The sequence below is a fragment of the Cavia porcellus genome, unplaced genomic scaffold (genome assembly GCF_034190915.1).
Source record: "Cavia porcellus strain 051 isolate PalLab524CR breed Dunkin Hartley unplaced genomic scaffold, mCavPor4.1 scaffold_49, whole genome shotgun sequence".
NCBI lineage: Eukaryota > Metazoa > Chordata > Mammalia > Rodentia > Caviidae > Cavia > Cavia porcellus.
The window spans coordinates 411,566-429,401 of record NW_026947532.1 but is presented as its reverse complement, the minus strand read 5'-3'; the positions used below and the strand labels follow the sequence as shown (position 1 = coordinate 429,401).

The 17,836-nt window shown below is 57.1% G+C and overlaps 1 protein-coding gene across 4 annotated transcripts; it reads left to right on the top strand.

The window, feature by feature from the left end:
• Positions 1-143: 143 nt before the first annotated feature.
• Positions 144-17,744, top strand: Rabl6 (RAB, member RAS oncogene family like 6). Of its 4 annotated transcripts, none has more exons than XM_013155807.3 (15): positions 144-516; positions 5,911-6,045; positions 6,397-6,444; positions 9,213-9,265; positions 9,880-9,971; positions 10,609-10,749; positions 11,057-11,162; positions 13,709-13,812; positions 14,079-14,407; positions 14,585-14,735; positions 15,373-15,588; positions 15,647-15,929; positions 16,087-16,264; positions 16,838-16,896; positions 16,974-17,744. In XM_013155807.3, exons 1-15 carry the CDS (start codon positions 387-389, stop codon positions 17,169-17,171), a joined length of 2,223 nt encoding a protein of 740 aa, XP_013011261.1. In that variant the 5' UTR covers positions 144-386; the 3' UTR covers positions 17,172-17,744. The 4 variants fall into 4 exon arrangements, with proteins under 4 accessions (XP_013011261.1, XP_013011262.1, XP_003473157.1 ...); XM_003473109.5 differs by having other exon boundaries at positions 146-516; positions 15,665-15,929; XM_063244143.1 differs by lacking the exon at positions 144-516 and adding an exon at positions 6,968-7,047.
• Positions 17,745-17,836: the final 92 nt, after the last annotated feature.

The following is a 17,836-nucleotide window of genomic DNA, read 5'->3' as shown; positions in this document are numbered from 1 at the left end:
CTGTATCGTGCAGCCGGGAGGAGCAGGGGAGAGAGTTGAGCGTGCAAGGGGCGGGACCTGGGTTAGGGAGCGGCGCGCATCGCTCACCGCGCACGCGCCGCTCAGATTGTCCCGCGCTGCGCCCCGTAGCCGCGCCGGCGCCAAGATGGCGGAGCTAAGGAGTGGACGGCTGTCGTGCTGGGGCTCGCGGGGACCGGAGCACAGCTGCCGCGGCTGAGGCCCCCACCGCCGTTCGGGGTTCAGCCTACCGCTGCGACCTCGACCTGTGGCTGCACAGGTTCCGATTTCGGAGCAGTCCGTGCTGCCGGGTCATGCTGCAAAACAAGCCGCTCCGCCGCCACCGTTGAGCTCGCGGGCCGCGCCTGGCGCGGACGTACACCGAGAAGATGTTCTCCGCGCTGAAGAAGCTGGTGGGATCAGAGCAGGCCCCGGGCCGGGACAAGAACATCCCCGCTGGGCTGCAGTCCATGAACCAAGCGCTGCAGAGGCGCTTTGCCAAGGGGGTGCAGTACAACAGTGAGTGCGGCTCCGCGGTCGGGCGGCTCGGGACCCAGCCAGGCGGGAGCAGTGAGCCGGGACCTGTGGGCCCGGGGCGGGTGGTACTCCAGAATAGAGCCACGCGCGAATCGCCCTGGAGGAATCCAGGGCTGGGATGGATGTCGCCAGTCCCCGAACAGTGGGTCCCTCCTGAGAGATCTTGTCTAACGGGCACCGGCTCTAGAAGTGCTGTGCTGTGACGCTGCCCCGGCAGCGATGGGGACCCTGATTGGCGCAGATGGCCTCGTAGAGGGACCGTTATATAACGTGAGGGAGGGAGCGCCGGGGTCTGGCGCTGCCTGTAGGCTGACAGTTTAGGCCTTCACCCGCGAGCTGGGCACTCACCCCTAGGGCGTGTAAATTCGATGGCTCTGGTGGTTGTAGGGGGTGTGAGTTTGTTAACTTTCTGCCCTGCTTGAAGACAAAATAGCCGCAACGCCTTTCTTTCTAAAGAAACATTTGTAATAGATGTTTTTAGGAAAGTTCCCAGAATCACAGACTCTTTTTGTGATTGTTGGAGACATCCTTATCCCTGCAGGATGGAGGGATTGTACACAGCCGCTCAGGCGGCTTCATCTTCTGTTATAAATTATGTACCTTGTGCAGATTCTGGTTGCAGCCTACCTGTTGACCTCTTTTGACTTTTTCCATTTGCAGGTTCTTTTCTAGCAGAGCCTAAAGGCTTTCGTGTTATCCTCTGGTCTGACATTGTTTCCCTCTCAAACTGTTTCCTATAGTGCTAGGTTAGCATGTATGTACACACACACACCCACCGATACACAAGCTTTTCTCATGTGGAGCCGTGCAGGGTCCGTGTTTCCATGATAATGTAGCGTTTTATGAAAGAAGTTAGAAAGGCTGGGGTGTTGACTCACATAATCCCAGCACTTGGAGGCCGAAGCAGGAAGATCACCACTAGTTGGAGGCCAGCCTAAACTGCACAGCAAGACTGTCTCAAAAAAGACCGAACAGAAAGAAAATGATTAGAAAGACTTGCTCAGGTTTAAAAACACACTCATTGGGGTTGGGGGTTTGACTCAGCAGCTAAGTGCCTGCTTGGTAAATTTGAAGTCATGAGTTTGAACTCTGGTACCAAAAACAAAAAAAACCCACACATTTTAGATGCATTAACTTGAGATTTTGTTTGTATTTCTTTCAATTCTGTGAAGAGAATATTAGGGCAAGGGCAAAGTATTCATTTATGCAAATCTTTGGAATGAACAATTGGATTCCTTAATTTTATTATTAACAGTGTTGCCTGAAACTTAATCCCCTGCCCTTGGAAATTAGATCTGAAGCAGAAACTGGTTACTTTCTGACAGGACTCCCTGATGGTCCCACCTCGGTGTTCCTGGACAAGAGGGGATAAAAAGACATAGGGAGTTGTTCCTGAAAAACGCAGTGTCCATTATTGGGGAAACTTTGTGATTTCCTTGCTGTGAGTCCAGAGAAATTTCAGTGCATATCAGAGTTACATTTCAGAGGGATCTTACCTCTAATTGAATATATATGTGCAGTGTTAAGACTTTCATTTCCTGTGTTAATGGAATACAGGAAGTTTTTAGTACCTGTTTTCCCAAATGTCTTACTAAGTAACAAACTAATGATATGGTAATTGTAGATCCAGGATTCTTATAGGGGAAAGTTGCAATTAACTGTTGGTGATATGAATTGTCTCTTACAGAATGTTATCTTTCTGGGGGCAGGTAGTGGTTTTCAGTTTGTTAGGATAATGAGAAGTATCCTATGGGCACACATGCATAGAGTACCAGCACAACCTTCAAATTGGAATCAGAATGATAGAGACATTGGATAATAGTCCCATTTTGGAATCCATGTGCATATAAACTAGGAAAAAAAACTGTACCTGAGGTAGTCATCCCCTTCCACTGTAGCTCACAGTTGGTCAGCTGTGCATGTAGGGAAAGTTGCTGTGGGACAGCCTCCCAAAGGAGAAAGCCCTTACTATGGATCTGCATAGTGGTCTTGCTAAAGATACTGGAACTAAGGGCTTGGCAAAAGAAACCCTGGTCATTGAAATATGAAGTCTACAGTGAAGCAGCACACAGTAACCCAGCTGCAGAGAAGTGGGGCAGAGTGATTAAGCAGATTCCAGTATACATCTCTGCAGGATTCACAAAGAAAGCATAGCCAGAATAGAGATGAAGCAGGATTTGAAGAAAACTGAGCATTATCCAGTATTGATGAGATAAATAAAACACCAAAATGTCCAAGTCCAGAATTTATAAAACATCCACAGCTAGGCACATTGCTGAAAATTTTAGAGCTTCAAAGTGAAAAAAGGAAATCTTTGATGCAATCACAGGAAAAACCCCATCCCTGAACTCGTGACAGCTTCTGGCAGCTCAGGGACCTAGAGGGAAGCCATAGCAACCTGGAGTCTGTGCAGAATGCAATGGTGGCAACAGAGCAATTGTGGCTGAGCTGCTTCCAGTCTCAGGAAGTTTATGTGTATTCTTGCACACATAAATACAGAAGCTAGGCATGGTGGTGCTCGCCTGTAATCCCAGCATTCAGGAGGCTGAGGCAGGAGGAGCCCCAAAAGTTTGAGGCCAACCCGAGCTACAGTGGCATCCTGTCTCAATAAAACAAAATAAGTACACCTATATATACATACAGAAGATCTGCAGTAGACAGATGAAACTTGAGCTCAAAAACAGGCTTAAGGCCAGGGATTTAGCTCAGTGGTATAATCACCTGCCTGGTAAGTGTGAGGTCATGAGTTCTATCCTGGTACCAAAAAAAAGGACAGGCTTAGCATTCAAACAGCAAAGGTGACCAAAGGAATTAGTAAATAAGTTGTAAAATCTAAGTGATATGAGCTTGATCATTGCTAATGATAGTTTACATAGGGAAGACACAAGAAGAAAGCACTAATTTCCATAATGAAAATCAGCACATAGTCCAGGGTCACCATTAAAGCATTCAGAATTCCTTACATTGTGTGAGAGAAAGATAAATTTATTAGCTTTAGACTGTTATAGTTACTGAATGTTAAAAATGCAGGAGTTACTGAGAGTAGAAATAGATTGCAACTCTTGCAAATAAACAGTTGAAAAGAAGGGGAAATCTTGCCTGACTTATTAAAAAGCAGAAAAGACTGGGAGGAAACCAGGATGGGAAGTGAAGAGGATAAAATGAAGTGGTAGAAATAATTCCACAGCTTGGCAATCACAATGCTATAATCAGGCAGCAAGACCCCACTCCCATTCAAAGTAAAGAGTAAGATTGGGGTTTTTCTTACTTTGGCATATGGTTCGCAAGAGACCCATCCAGAGCACGATGGCAGAGTGGCAGGAAGGAGCCCGGAAAAGACACTGGGTGAGTCCAGTGGGAACCTTGGAAAGGTGGCCCCAGCTGCACTCAGATCTGCTCCAACTGCAGGGACATCACACATAGCAACCGTCAGTCCCAGCAGTCAGGCATCTGAGGCCAGCCCAGCCTGAACACAAAGCAAGACCCAAACAAGCAAAAAAAAAAAAAAAAAAAAAAAACCCTGTGCTGAGATAAAAAGGGACAGGAGGGTAGGTCAGTGCAGAAGCCCTGGGTTCAATGGGGAAAACAACCAAAACAAAAAAGGACTAAGCCCAAACGAAGTGGGGAAGATGGTGAAGGCCAGGACAGAGCCAGGTAGAACCCACACGTGCATTGGAGAGACCTGTGCAAAGAGGTGTGGCTTTCCTGGATGAGGTCAGTGAGCGACAGTGTGCAGGTGACACTATGGTGTTAGTTGTTCTGGAAAGCAAGTGCTAAGAAAAGGTTGGAAACTTCATGCCAGTGAGTTAGGGGTCTTATCTAGGTCATGGGTAAAACATGCCAGAACTGGCCCAAGAAAACATGAGGTCCTTCTCCAGAGCACCTTGGGTTCCTGCTGGTAGACAAGGTGGTTCCTGTTCCTGACACCCTAGTGCCCCAGGTCCTAAGAGGTACTCCCCAGCCTCCCATGTGGTGTCTGTGTGAAGTGGTTCCAGGCCTGCTTGGGGCAGGCACATTGATTTAGTTGTTCTTCATGGGCCTGACTGATGGCCTGCTGGGGACAAGAGGAGCCTCCTGACTGGGTCATAGACTGCAGGTGGCCCCCTGGAAGGCAAGGGCAGACAAGGGATCCTCATATCCTTTGCAGGGATCGCTCTGCTCGAGCTCCACAAACCCACAGGAGGGCCCCCCAGCCCTAGCAGGAAGTGTGTGTTCACTTCCTGCTAGGGCTGTGGGCCTGGGATGCTCCCCAGAGCATGCTGGAATCAGGGAGGCCTGCCCCTGACCTTGGAAGTGAGGGTGGAGGAGACAAGTCCTTGAGATTTGAGAACAACTGACTCTTCCGTGTGGCTAAATGTGAGACTGGGATGTGGGAAGGTGGCAGGGAGACAGCCTAGGCTGAGCCCTGCCGCTGGCCATTGGCTGTTGGTGCCCATGGTCCAGGTTACCACAGGAGGATATGTGTGGGGAGAGTTTCAGCAACAGCAGGCAGCTGAGATGGTCTGGGAAAAGCGGGGCGGAGGGGTGAGTCTCTGTCCCCCCACAGGGCTGCCTCTTCTGAGCCCCCACAGCTCCCTCGACCCATCCCAACCCCTGCTGGAAGTCTAGAGGCCACTTCCCCTGCTATATGAGGCACTGCCCTCCCTTTCCCCAGCCTGGGCTTTAACGGTTTGCCTAGGCCTGAGCCTAGGCCTCCTCTCCTGCCCCTCCCTGCCACCCGATGTCTCCCACGTCTACTGACCCTGCACCCTACTTCCATGCTGCCCTTCTGTGTCATCCTGCCCTGATGACAGACCTGTGTCTGCCCCTGCCTGGAGCCAGCGGGCCCTTGAGATGCAGTCTGGCACACACAGCAGTGAGGAACAGGGTGAGCCCTCTGCACAGCTGTGTACCACCACATGTGCCAGGCTGCAGGGAAGGTAGGTGGAGGGAAGGCCGTGCCAGCCCAGGGTGACACTCTAGCCACATCCCTCCTGGCCCTAGGTCCCTGGTAGTCCCTCAGACACTGGGCTTCTGCCAGCCCTGGTCCCCCAGGGAGAAACTCCCATGCTAAGCCATCTGTCCACCCTCCAGACCACTCCCCTCCTTTGGTACAGTAACTACCCCCCACCTCTAGCCCCATGGCTGGCACTGCCAGCACTTTTGTCTGGTTCTTCCCTGCCCACCAGTCACCCGGGGCCTGACTCCGAGAAAAGTACATCACCATGGAGCTGACATGACTCTTGAGCTTATCTCATTTAATACCAGGGATCAAATTCATGACCTTGTGCTTGCCAAGCAGGCATTTACACCACTGAGTTAAATCCTCGGCATGAGGTTATATCTCTTAAATGAGATGACTTCATTTGTCTTTTCTCTGTTTCTCCTCACCCTCAGTGAAAATTGTGATCCGGGGAGACAGGAACACTGGCAAGACTGCGCTATGGCACCGGCTGCAGGGCAAAAAGTTTGTGGAGGAGTACATCCCCACACAGGAGATCCAGGTCACCAGCATCCACTGGAGTTACAAGAGTGCGTGTCCCTGCCACCGCCCCCTACCCCCAGTTCCCTGAGGCTCTGCCCCAACCCAACCTCCCACAGGCACTCAGATAGGGTGTGGGTCATCATTGTGAGTCACTTCATCTGGGATTGGACCTGTGAACCTCCTCCCAAGTCAGGGCACAGCCTGGGGCAGCTGAAACACCTCCAAAGACAATGCCTGCAAGGAGGCGTGGGGCACAGTGCTCACCCTGCCGGCTGGCACATTGCCAGTGGCTCAGGAGAGGGGCAGGCAAGTGAGGCTGGGGCCAGTCCTCAGCCCATGCCGCCAGCCCAACCCCAGCTTCACACCGCCTACTAACCTGAGGTTTTCCCTTGTTTCAGCCACAGATGATGTAGTGAAAGTTGAAGTCTGGGATGTGGTGGACAAAGGTGAGGTGCACCTGCTGAGTGGCAGCATTCCCCCTTCCTGTGCCTATTACCTTGGTCTTGGTTGCTCTCCGGCCCTGTGTCCTACAGAGGACCTGCCCCACCCTGTCATGTGTCTGGCTTTAGAAGGCTTGGGTGTGTTGCTATGTGCATTTTGGTCCTCAGTCCAGTTAGTTTCTGCCTCGTCCAGTGAACAGGATGGAGTGTGGCATGGACCTACTGGCTCTGCACCCTAAGCTGCTTGAGCATGTCTGTGAGGAAGGGGTTGGCCATAAGAGCTTGTGGGACGCCTGCTTCATCTGCTGGAAATCTAACGCCCGATGGCATGTGGGAAGCTGGTTTCACTGGTGTGCACATCCTTAGCACTCCAGTCTGGTCCAGGCCTAGTCGGTGCCTGCTTGCTGCAGCCCTGGCTACTCAGAAGGAAAGTTACACGCAGTGCGCCACCATGGTAGGGAGGTTTCACCTGTGATCTGGGCATGGGCGGGGGACTGTGAGTTCTGAGAGGGCCGCCCTCCATCCCCAGGTTGCAGGAAGCAGGGTCAAAGAGCCAGAGAGGACCTGGCCCCGCGGCCAACACGCTGTTGGGTACAGAACATTATTTAGGTAGGTTCCCTGCAAGGGGCTCAGTCTGTTGGCCTAAGGAGAAAGGTGCGATGCTGCAGGTTTAGCTGTGTCTAAGGCAGTGGGGGAGTACATGCAGGCACCGGCGCTCGGCCTGTATCAGCCATCTTCAGGCCAGGGTGGCTGAGGGATAGAGCTAGACACTGCCGGGGGCTATGCCTGCTCTGAGTTGGGAAAGCACAGGATGGGTGCTGAGACCTCATAATCGACAAGCATTTCCTGCAGTGCCAAGGGGTCAGGGCCAGTGTCCCCGGCTGAGTACCCAGCCTTTTCCTTCTAGTGAGCTCTAGCTTCACTGGAAGGGTCCACCCGACCCTACCACATGTCCCCATGCCAGGTCACAGGCCCCTCCTCTGTGATCTGGGGGGAGGGCTGCATGTACGCATGTGTGTGACACTGCACAGGGGGTGCCCTCTGGTGCTAGCTTCAGAGTTGACAGACCTCCCCTCACCCCTGGCCTGGCCAGGCTGAGGCTCCCTCTCCCAGCTGTGACATCGGGCGGAGCAGGCAGTCCCAGGGGAGTCACAACTGGATGTACAGGCGAGACACTGGTCAGAGAGGCTGGGAGCACAGCGTGTGTGCCCCATGCTGCCACCAACCTTGTGCTCCACACCCCCTCTGCATGGCAGTCTCTGTCACACTCCCGTCACATATCTGAGGCCCTGTCAGTGTCACTGCTGTGAGGGCAGGAGTCATATCTCCTGTGGCCTCTGGCTGGCTCAAGCCAGGCTGCCCCCATGCCAACACCCCAGTCCCACACTGGTCACTTCCCAGGAGACCCTTTGTTTTATGCCGAGGGTCCACAGGCCTGGAATGGTGGTGTCCTCCTGAGCCCTTGCCCAGCTCTTATCTGCACCTATGGGACTACATGCAAGTCCTCCTGGCAGGATTTCCTATTCTGGGGTGTCTGGGGCTGGATGCCCTTGATGCTGAACGTTGTGGGTTCACCAGGGGCTGCTCTGCCCAGGAACCCGGGATGTGTTCTTCCTCTCACCAAGCTGGGCTCGAGCATGGTGCCAGTGCTGGCTGGAAAATTGCCTGATGATACCCCTGCACCCCATTCCCACCTGCTGGTATCCAATCCACCTGGATAGGCTCCTCCAGCCAGCACCAGGCTGGACCCCAGGAAGGGAAGCTGCCTGCCAGGCTGGTACCAAGCACCCCACCAAGCCTAATGCTGCCAGTTGTTTGAAGTGAAGGAGGGCAGCTCAGTCCCGGCCTGAGGACAAGGTCTGAGGACTGCAGAGGAGGGGCTCCAGGGGAGGCCACAGGTGAGGTGGGCTGGGCACGCCAAAGCCGTATGTGGGAGACAGAGGCCAAGCTTGTGGGTGCTTGTCGAAGTCTCCTGGAAGGGGGCGACAGGGAACAGCCTCTGCAGCTCTGACTTCCTCCTACTCCAGGCTCCTTCCTGCTGGCTGAGGGGGTGGAAGCAGGTGCAGACCAGGTACCTCCGCTGCCTCTGAGTGGAGGCTGGAGCCCGGGCCGGTCAGAACACAGCCAGGCATTCAGAAACAAACTTGGAGACTGGATGCAGGCTGGAATTTTAAGTAGACGAACTCTATTTGTTGCCAGGGCAGGCAGCACTGTCCACCCAGAGGGCATGGAAAGGAGGCGTGGCAATGGGGTCTGTCTTGTTTGCCTGCAGTCCCACTTCCCAGGGGCAGGGCCTGTGGCCATCTCCATAGTCAAAACTTTTGTGACCCTGAGGGTGGTTGTGCAGCTGGGCAGGACTGGACCATAGCACCACCCTCCTTCCTGCAGCTGGCTGCAGTTGAGTCAGCTCCTGTGTCTCCTTCTCCAAGCATCCATGCTTATGTCTGAAATCTGGAGATGTCCCCAAGAGCCCCAGCAGGAGTGCCAGCTCTGGTCCCTCCTACCACACAGTGTTAGCCCCTTCTGCCCTGTATGTGGCTATGGGGGCAGCGGGGACCAGCTGTCTTGAGTGACTGCTTCCCTTCAGCAGACCTGACCTGTCCAGTGGGTGCTAAGCCCTGCTGGCCTCGCCCTGCCGTCAGGGCCCAATTGCCCCTTCTCCCGAAGCTGAGTGGGTCACAGTCCAGCAGGGCATACCGAGGGGCAGGGAGGGGCCTGCAGCAGTCTTGGTCCTGGTACTCACACACTATAACTGTCATCTGTCATTTAACAAGGGAAATGCAAAAAGCGAAATGATGGCCTGAAGACGGAGAACGACCCCCAGGAGGTGAGCTGTCCGCCCATGCTGCTCACGGCCACCCCCAACCCAGCGGCGCCAGCCCTTCACACCCACTGTGTGCCCCTGTCCCTGGCTGCTTGAAGGACCCCATGCCAAGGCTGAGTTTTAGGGTGGCTGCCCAGCCAGCTGCTCTGCACAAGTGATAACTCACCTCGCCCCACTCAGCACTTGTCACAATGCAGTGGCCGCAGTGTGAGTTGGTGTGGCCTGGGCAGCATGTAGGTGCCACGTTGTCACACAGAGTCTTGTCTGTGTCCACAGTGCCTCTCTGCTGTCCTCTGACTGGGATGGGGGGAGCGCTGCACAAACCTCGGGCCCTGTGTGTGCTCTGGAAGGTTCTAGAGCACCTGTCTTACAGTCACTCCCCCATCTCTGGGTGGTGACTGGAGCCCATGAGCCCAGGGCAGGTACTGCCAACACCTGGGTCTCAGCCAGGCGTCACTCCCTCCAGCTGGTCTTGTGTCCCCAGCAGTGTTCTCTTCCCACTTCCTTACAACGGAAACGCCTCTCAGCTTTCAGTTGGCACAGTCCCATCAGCCTCTGCAAGGTTACCAAAGGCCCACAGGATGGAACGCAGTCTCACCTGCTCCTTCCTGTTCTAGGCGGAGTCCGAAATGGCCCTTGATGCCGAGTTCCTAGACGTGTACAAGAACTGTAATGGGGTGGTCATGATGTTCGACATCACCAAGCAGTGGTAAGAGGGCACGGCTGGCCAGTAGTGACCTTGCAGGCAGGTGTCCCTTTGCAGACAGCACCCAGAGGGGGCCCGGAGGCCTTGCTGCCTGTGGACCAGGGCTGGGTTTGAGCACAAGTGCAGAGGTCCAGGGGGGTAGGCAGAGCCCGCCACTTTTCAGCCCTGCAACCCTGAAAACGGCCCAGATTCATACGGCAGAGAACAGCAAGCAGAACGGGCAAGAGCAGAGGCTCAGAGCCTGGGGAGGATGCAGACTGCCCCAGAAGCCTTGTGGGACTACCTCGTCTACCCGCAGAGGGCTTCCCCTATGACGTCTGCAGGCTAGTAGTGCAGTGCACAGAGGGGCTGAGGGGCACGGGCGCTGGCGCTGGCCTCAGTGCACAGTGGTTGCTTGGGATGGGGCAGTCTGAGGTGCTGGCCTTGGTGCACAAGCCAAGGGATGGGTCAGCCCAAGTCGCCTTCAGTAGAAGCTGGTGCTAGAAGCAGGTGAAGATGGCAGTGGCTTTGTAGGGGTGTGGTAGGGGAAGAGGTCCTGGGGCCTGGAGCTCGAGGAGGTGTGTCCTCCAGGACAGGAAGCAGGCAGGGCAGCAGGTGCACACTCGGCCCTCGCACAACCCAGACTTGTCCCCTCCCCCAGGACCTTCAACTACATCCTCCGAGAGCTTCCCAAAGTGCCCACCCACGTGCCAGTGTGCGTGCTGGGCAACTACCGTGATATGGGCGAGCACCGCGTCATCCTGCCCGATGATGTGCGTGATTTCATCGACCACCTAAACAGGTGGGTGCCCCTGCTTGGGCCCAGGCCTGTGCCTATGCCTGTGCTGGCAGTGCTGTGGAGGGACACTGAAGCAGCCTTGCTGGAGATGACCTTGCTGGAACCCGGGGAGGGAATGAGGTGTCAGCTGGGCTGAATGCCAAGACTGGAGGCCGCCTGGCTGCTGTCTGATTCCTTGGATCCTGGGGAGGGGCCGACTGCAGAAGGTGCCCTGCAGGGCCCCACTGCCTGCTGGAAGCGGTGGCTGGGCAAGCAGCCCAGGCCCAGGCATGGTCCTGGGGCCTTTCTTATATTCTCTTTGTGGAAACAGACCGCCAGGCTCCTCCTACTTCCGGTACGCAGAGTCTTCCATGAAGAATAGCTTCGGCCTGAAGTACCTGCATAAGTTCTTCAACATCCCATTCCTGCAGCTACAGGTGAGTCTTCAGCTGATGGGCAGGGCCCCAGGTAGTGAGCAGCCAAGCCCCTAGCATACCCAGCTCCCGCTGGAGCCCACAAGCTAGTGGTGGCATAGTGATACCATGTGGTGTCCTGAGGAGTCACTAAGCCTTGCCCTACACATGGAGCCACCATTACCAAGAGGCAGGTCCAGGAGAGCTCCTGCCAGGGGCACTCCGCCTGTCTGCTATACCACATCCCATTTCCACAGTGCATTTACCGAGACCCAGCTCGGTCTTGTAACTAACCTGAGGCTTCACCCGTACAAACCTCTCCTAGACCCCACCAGGGCAGGCCGTCTCCCTCTTGCTTTGGGGTTGTGGCCTTGGCTGTCACAGGATAAGCACTGCTGGTGGTGGTTTGGGTCTGGACACAAGACGAGAGTGAGGGGCCCTCTGTCCTGCAGTGAAGGCCCCAGCACACAGGACCCTTGTGTGGCAGGGCAGCTGCCAGACCCTAGAAGCTTCTGGGTCGCACTGTGGGGTGCGTGCTGGAAGCTGCAGTGCTGCTGCTTTGCAGGACACCAGCTGCCATAGTGTGTACCCCCTGCCCCTGTCCTCTAGGCCACGCAGGTGCCAGGGCACAGCCGAGGAAACCTGCCACAGCCTCCTGTGATGGCAGTGGGCCTGAGCAGACTTGGGCTTGCGCCTGGCCCACCAGCTTCTCCTCAAGCTTCTCTCCTTCCTGTCTTGTGCTGATGGAGGATGGGCCCAGGCCCTGGTGTGTGCTGCAAGCACTCCGCCTCTGAGCCACACCCCAGCCCTTCTGTGTGTTTTTTTGGTGTGTGTGTGTGTGTGTGTGTGTGTGTGTGTGTGTGTGTGTGTTGGTATTTTGAGACTGGGTCGCACTAAGTCTTACGGGCTGGCCTGGAACTTGCCATCCTCCTAAGCAGCTAGGGTTATAGTGGTGCGCTACCACACCCAGCTCCTCCATTTCTTGCCTCCATTAAAAAATACCCCTTTGAGGCAGAGTCTCACTTTGTAGCCAGAGTGATCCTCCTGCCTCAGCCTCCTGAGTGCTAGGACAGGTGTATGCTCTGACACCCAGCTCCTTTTTCTTTACTTGTTTTTGTTTTTGTTTTGTTCATTTAAACAAGGTCTCATTACATAATTCAGACTGGCCTTGAATTTACTACTGCTGCCCACGCTGGCCTTGAACTCTCAATCTTCCTGCTTCAGCCCCAAGTGCTAGCTTTATAGGTGTGCACCACACCTGGCTCCCAGCTCCTTTTTTTGTCTGTTTGTGTTTTTGTTTTTGTTTTGAGACAGGGTCTCAACTGATCTAGAATTTGTGGTGGTCCTCCTACCTCACACCTCCCCACAGGTGGCATTATAATCATGTGCCACCATCCCGGCTCCTTTTTCTTGCTGGGGAGACGAGGCTTCTGCAGGGGTACTGTGCCAAGAAGCCCTATTGAGGGGGCCTGGCTGTGCAGAGGGGCGACCTTTCCTCTGCAGACTCCAGTCACCATAGAGAAATGGAACTGGTGGCCACTCACCGCTCTGGCCCCTGAAGGTTTCGTCCCTGGTTTTCAGAACCACAAGGAAGGGGACAGGGTCCTGGGGCCAGTGTTGGAGCTGGCACCATGGCAGGGTGAACACAGCTTCCCCCTGCCTGCTGTGGGCTCCTGCAGGGTCCTAAGTTCACTGGCCCTGTCCACAGGTTCAAGGCCAGTCCTGGGTGTCCAAAGATTCACCTGGGAACACAGCCACGCAGTGCAGCCGCCAAAGCTCAGCGGTCTTGGATGGCAGCTTGGGAAGGGCATTCCACAGCAGGCAAAGCACAGCCCAGCCTAGCATGCAGGCCTGTGGCTCCCTGGGAATGTGCCTGGTGCAGGAGAGAGCGCCCGTGTATGCTGGGTGCAGCCAGCAGTCTCGGCCCTGGGCCATGGCTTCTCCGAGTTCTCTGCACCTCTGCGTGTGCACACTCCCAGTGTCTTCTGGTCCATGCTCCTCCCACTTCCTGTAGCTCCAGTGACCTGCACTTGGGGGGACCAGGGTCCCTCTGGTGGGCCTCTGTGGAATGCTCAGCCCCTCCTCATTCCATAGGCTGCACACGGTGGCTGCCGAGGTAGTGGCGTGTGTTCTAAGTGTCACAGGCCATGTGGATGAGCAGCCATGGGGGCAGTACCACCCAGAGGCACGGCCAGCTCAGCTTTGGTCTTCAGGGCAGGAGGATTTGGTTTGCCTGGGCTGTAACTGCCACGGCCCTTCTTCCCCAAGCTGTTCTGGCACCTGGAGCTATGTGCACACGTGAGGACAGGGTGTGTGTGCCTGAATGGCTGCTGGGGACGCATGGAGGGCCAACCCTGCCCAAGAGAACACTGTACCCATGCCTGCTGCTCACAAGGTGTGCAGTATCCACTCATCCTGGCGTGCGGGGGCCCCTGCAACACAGTGGAAGACCAAGGGGTGTTCCCCGGGACGCAGCAGCCTCTGCCCCACACAGTCCAGCCACGAGCAGCCAAGCCCTGCATGCTGGGCCCTGTGAGGGGGACGCTGCTCAGTGTGGCCACTTCCTCTAGCGGGAGACACTGCTGCGCCAGCTCGAGACCAACCAGCTGGACATCGATGCCACACTGGAGGAGCTGTCGGTGCAGCAGGAGACAGAGGACCAGAACTACAGCATGTGCGTGAGCCCCAAGCCTGTGGAGGGCGAGCATGGTCAGGTTTGGCGCAATGAGCCAGGCTCAGCGGCCACTGCGGGACTGGCGCCCGCTATGGGACTGGCGCCCCCTGCTGGCATGTGTAGACCTTCACAGGTTGCTAGTGAAGTTTTCATTAGATCAGTGGTTGAACAGTGGAAGTGGAGCTGCTCCTGGCTGGGCTATCGACCCGATCTGGACACCCCAGCACCCAAGGGTCCTCACTCAGCTCTCCTTCTTCCCTTGCCAGCTTCCTGGAAATGATGGAGGCCCGGAGCCGCGGCCACACGTCCCCGCTGGCTGCCAATGGCCAGAGCCCATCCTCAGGCTCCCAGTCGCCAATTGTGCCTCCAAGCACTGTCTCCACAGGGAGCTCCAGCCCCAGCACGCCCCAACCCACCCCCCAGCTGCCCCTCAGTACCCCCTCGGTCTGCCCCCCTGCTCCTTCTGCCTCCCCTGTACCCTTGGTAGAGGCTCCGCCCCAGCCTGTGCAGCCCTCAGCCCCACCTCAGCGACGCAGCATCATCTCCCGGCTGTTTGGGACCTCCCCTGTGGTGGACACGCCCTCCCCACCTTCAGGTAGGACCCCCTCCTGCAGTGGACACGCCCTCCCCACCTCCAGGTAGGCCCTGGAACAGCTCTCCTGCAGGCAGATCCAGGGCACCCTGTGCCTCAGAGCTGTGGGCACCATGCCCCTAGTGCAGACCCCTTGGGGCACAGCACAGGAGCCACATGAAGGGCACTTGCTGTCCACAGAGCCAGCCCCAGCGGCAGAGGCACCAACAAGGGTCCAGAACGTGGAGGACTTTGTTCCTGAAGATGGCCTTGACCACAGCTTCCTGGAGGACACTGCTCAGTCTAAGAATGAAAAGGTTGGAGCCAGGGCCACGCAGCAGGACAGTGACAGGTGAGCTCTGGCTGGTGGGCCTGTACTGGAGGGCAGGCAGCCTCATCCCCCACGGCCCTCCTGGGGCTGAGCTCTGAACAGGGCCATGACTGGGCACCCAGGCAGCTGAGGCACCCAGCCCAGCCCTGGACAGGGTTTAGGGTTTGGCCAGAGCCAGCTGACAGGGCATCGAGGCCAGTGCCCTCACAGGACAGCAAGCGCTCAGGCACCTCCTGGACCTGGCCATCCTGGACTCATGAAGAGGCTGCCTGGGTCCTACCAGGTCAGGGACAAAGCACCAGGTCCCCACCTGTGCTGGACAGGCACCACAGAGCTGGGCACAGAGCTGTGACTCTCTAGGTCTGCACGCCAGCCCGGCCTGGGTGCCACTCCTGCTCTGTGACTCCCATCTCGGGTGGCTGTGGGCACCCACTTTGTCACCACATCTGTGCAAAGAGGTCCTCTTGTTTCTGAGGTGTCAGTGATGCCACCAGGAGCCCCGAGCAGTGTCCTCTCCATTGCGCCCACTCTGGGTAACAGAGGGCACCATGTCTGTGCCATGTCATTCTTCATGCCAGCTCTGGCCTCCCTACCAGGCAGGCACTGGGGGCGGGGGATGTGCAACCCTCCCACTCTGACTCCATGCTCCTCTCTGCAGCGATGGGGAGGCCCTGGCTGGGAACCCAATGGTGGCAGGTTTCCAGGATGATGTGGACCCGGAGGACCAGCCTTGCAGCAGGCCCCCACTGCCCTCAGGCCCCGTCCCCAGTAAAGATGTCAGTCTCTCAAGTGAGGAGGAGGTGACCAGTCACCCCAGCACCCCCAGCACAGCTGCCCTGGCTTCCCAACAGTGCTCAGAGCTGGAGACAAAATGGTACGGGCAGGGCCCCCAGGCGCAGAGGGAAGGGCAGGCTGGACAGCCCAGGAGCCAGTCTGTCCTTGTCACCAAGGTCTTCCACCAAGGCCATGCGGCTGCAGAAAAAGACGGCACCCACACGAGCTGTGGCACACCCCCAGCCAAGCTCGGGGTCTGGGCAGCCTACCAGCACCCAGCGCCCGATGGAGGATGCCTCGAGAAGACCTGCAGAGGGGAAGGAGGCGCTGGCCTCGTCATCGGAGAGTGACCCCGAGGGGCCCATTGCTGCACAGATGCTGTCTTTCGTCATGGATGACCCAGACTTTGAGAGCGAGGAGTCTGACAAGCAGCACCGAGTGGTGAGGACAGGTCCCCTGCTGGGCTTCCACCATTCTGTCCCCTGGCAGGGCCTGGGCGGGGCCTGGGAGAAGCCCACCACCATGTAGGCTGGCTAGCTGGCTTGGGTGCCCGGGCAGCTGGGAAGGAACAAGGTCCTACCAGCTCTTCTTGCTCTAGGACGAGTTCCCCACAAGAGAGGACCCCTCTGATATGAGTGAGGAGGACACCAGGCTTGCCCAGCTCTCCCTGCCTGTAGCAGCCCCGCCCTCCGTCACCTCCTTCAGACCAAAGAATGACTCTGATCTCTTCGGGCTGGGGCTAGAAGAGACAGCCCCGAAGGACAGCAGTGATGAAGGTGGGCTGTTCCCAGGGGCTGGCTGCTGGCCCTGGGGTCTCCAGCATAGAGACTACACTGCACCTCCTGGCTTTGCCAAGTGTAGGCCCAGGCCTATCATCTGCAGCATGGCCATACGGCTGTCCAGGGCTAGAGCCAGCAGGCTGGTGGCCCCTGGAGAAGTCTTGCCACCCACTTTGGGGTCCCAGTGACCTTGAAAATTTGGGTTGCTGATCTCCACGGGCTTGTGCCAATGGCTCTGCCAACACCTAGGCCTTCAGGTGCCATAGGGATTTGGGCTGGGAGCAGAGTGGCAGCCAGGACCACAGAGGAGCTGGTGGCTGACTCCCTGGGCTCTCGTGGGGTTCCATCCACACATGGACAAAGTGGCTGCCACTTGGCAGAAGGCAGATGTGCCAGCTGGGCTGGCCAGCAGGCCCTTAGCCCCATGGGGAGCGGAAGCGGTTTTCTACCGGGCTGTTGAGAGTGCATGGCATGAGAGCGATGGGGACCCAGGCTGGGAAGGGCTCTGTGCCCAGCACGCCAAGCCATAAGCGACAGCTTGGGGAGCTGAGAGCTGTCTGTCCTATGCAGAGAAGGACGGCAAGGTTGCCTCCAGGGAGAAGAAGAAGAAGAAGAAGAAAGGGAAAGAGGTACTGGCGGTGCAGGGGTCAGGGAGGGGGGATGCCCAGCCCCAGGCAGCCCCCTTGACCCTGAGGTCCCGTCCCAGGAAGAAGAAAAGGCGGCGAAGAAGAAGAGCAAACACAAGAAGAGCAAGGGCAAGCAGGAGGGCGAAGAGGGGCGACGAAGGAAACGGAGGCCATCCCGCAGCCAGGAGCAGAAGGCTGCAGATGAGCTGGAGGCCTTCCTGGGGGGCGGGCCCCCCGCCAGCCGCCACCCAGGGGGTGGGGACTATGAGGAGCTCTAGGCCTGCCCTGTTGACCTCCCTGGGGAACTGAGGAGGCCACCACCAGCACCTGGCCCCAGGACCACTCCCCCCCACCACCACCTGCATCCATGGCTGGCCCTGCCTCCAGTTCCTGCCGGAGGAGGCGCTGGGCCTCAGGCCCATGTGGGCCTGCCATTCGGGGAAGAAGGGGACAACAGGGCTGCTGCTGACTGGGTGGATGCCTGGCCCTCTCCAGGCAGGGCCAAGACCAGCCCCAGCATTTCTCAGGGATGTCACAGGCCGAGGAAGGACCCTCGAGGGTCGTTTACAGAGGCAGGGCAAGGGGCTGCCCAGCTATTAGAACATCACTCCCCATCCACCCCTGCTTGCCCTCCCAGGCTGTGTGAGGCCCCAGCATGCCACAGGCCCTGCTTCTGCTGCCAGGCGCGGGCCGGAGTGCAGTGGCCCCTGCCCTGCGTGTGCCTGGGCCCCGTGCCAGGTCAGGCTGGCAGGAGCAGAGCAGCAGCCACAGCCTCTCATGGGAGTGGGGCTGGGCAGGAGGCGCTGCCTCTTCACTCCACTCGACCATAAAGCTCTCGGGTTTTACTGCTGCATGTGTCTCTGTCGCGCTCCTCAACTTCCCAGACTACCGCTGGTGGAACCAACATGCCACACTTTCCTGGGGTCCTCTGGGGCACAAGGCC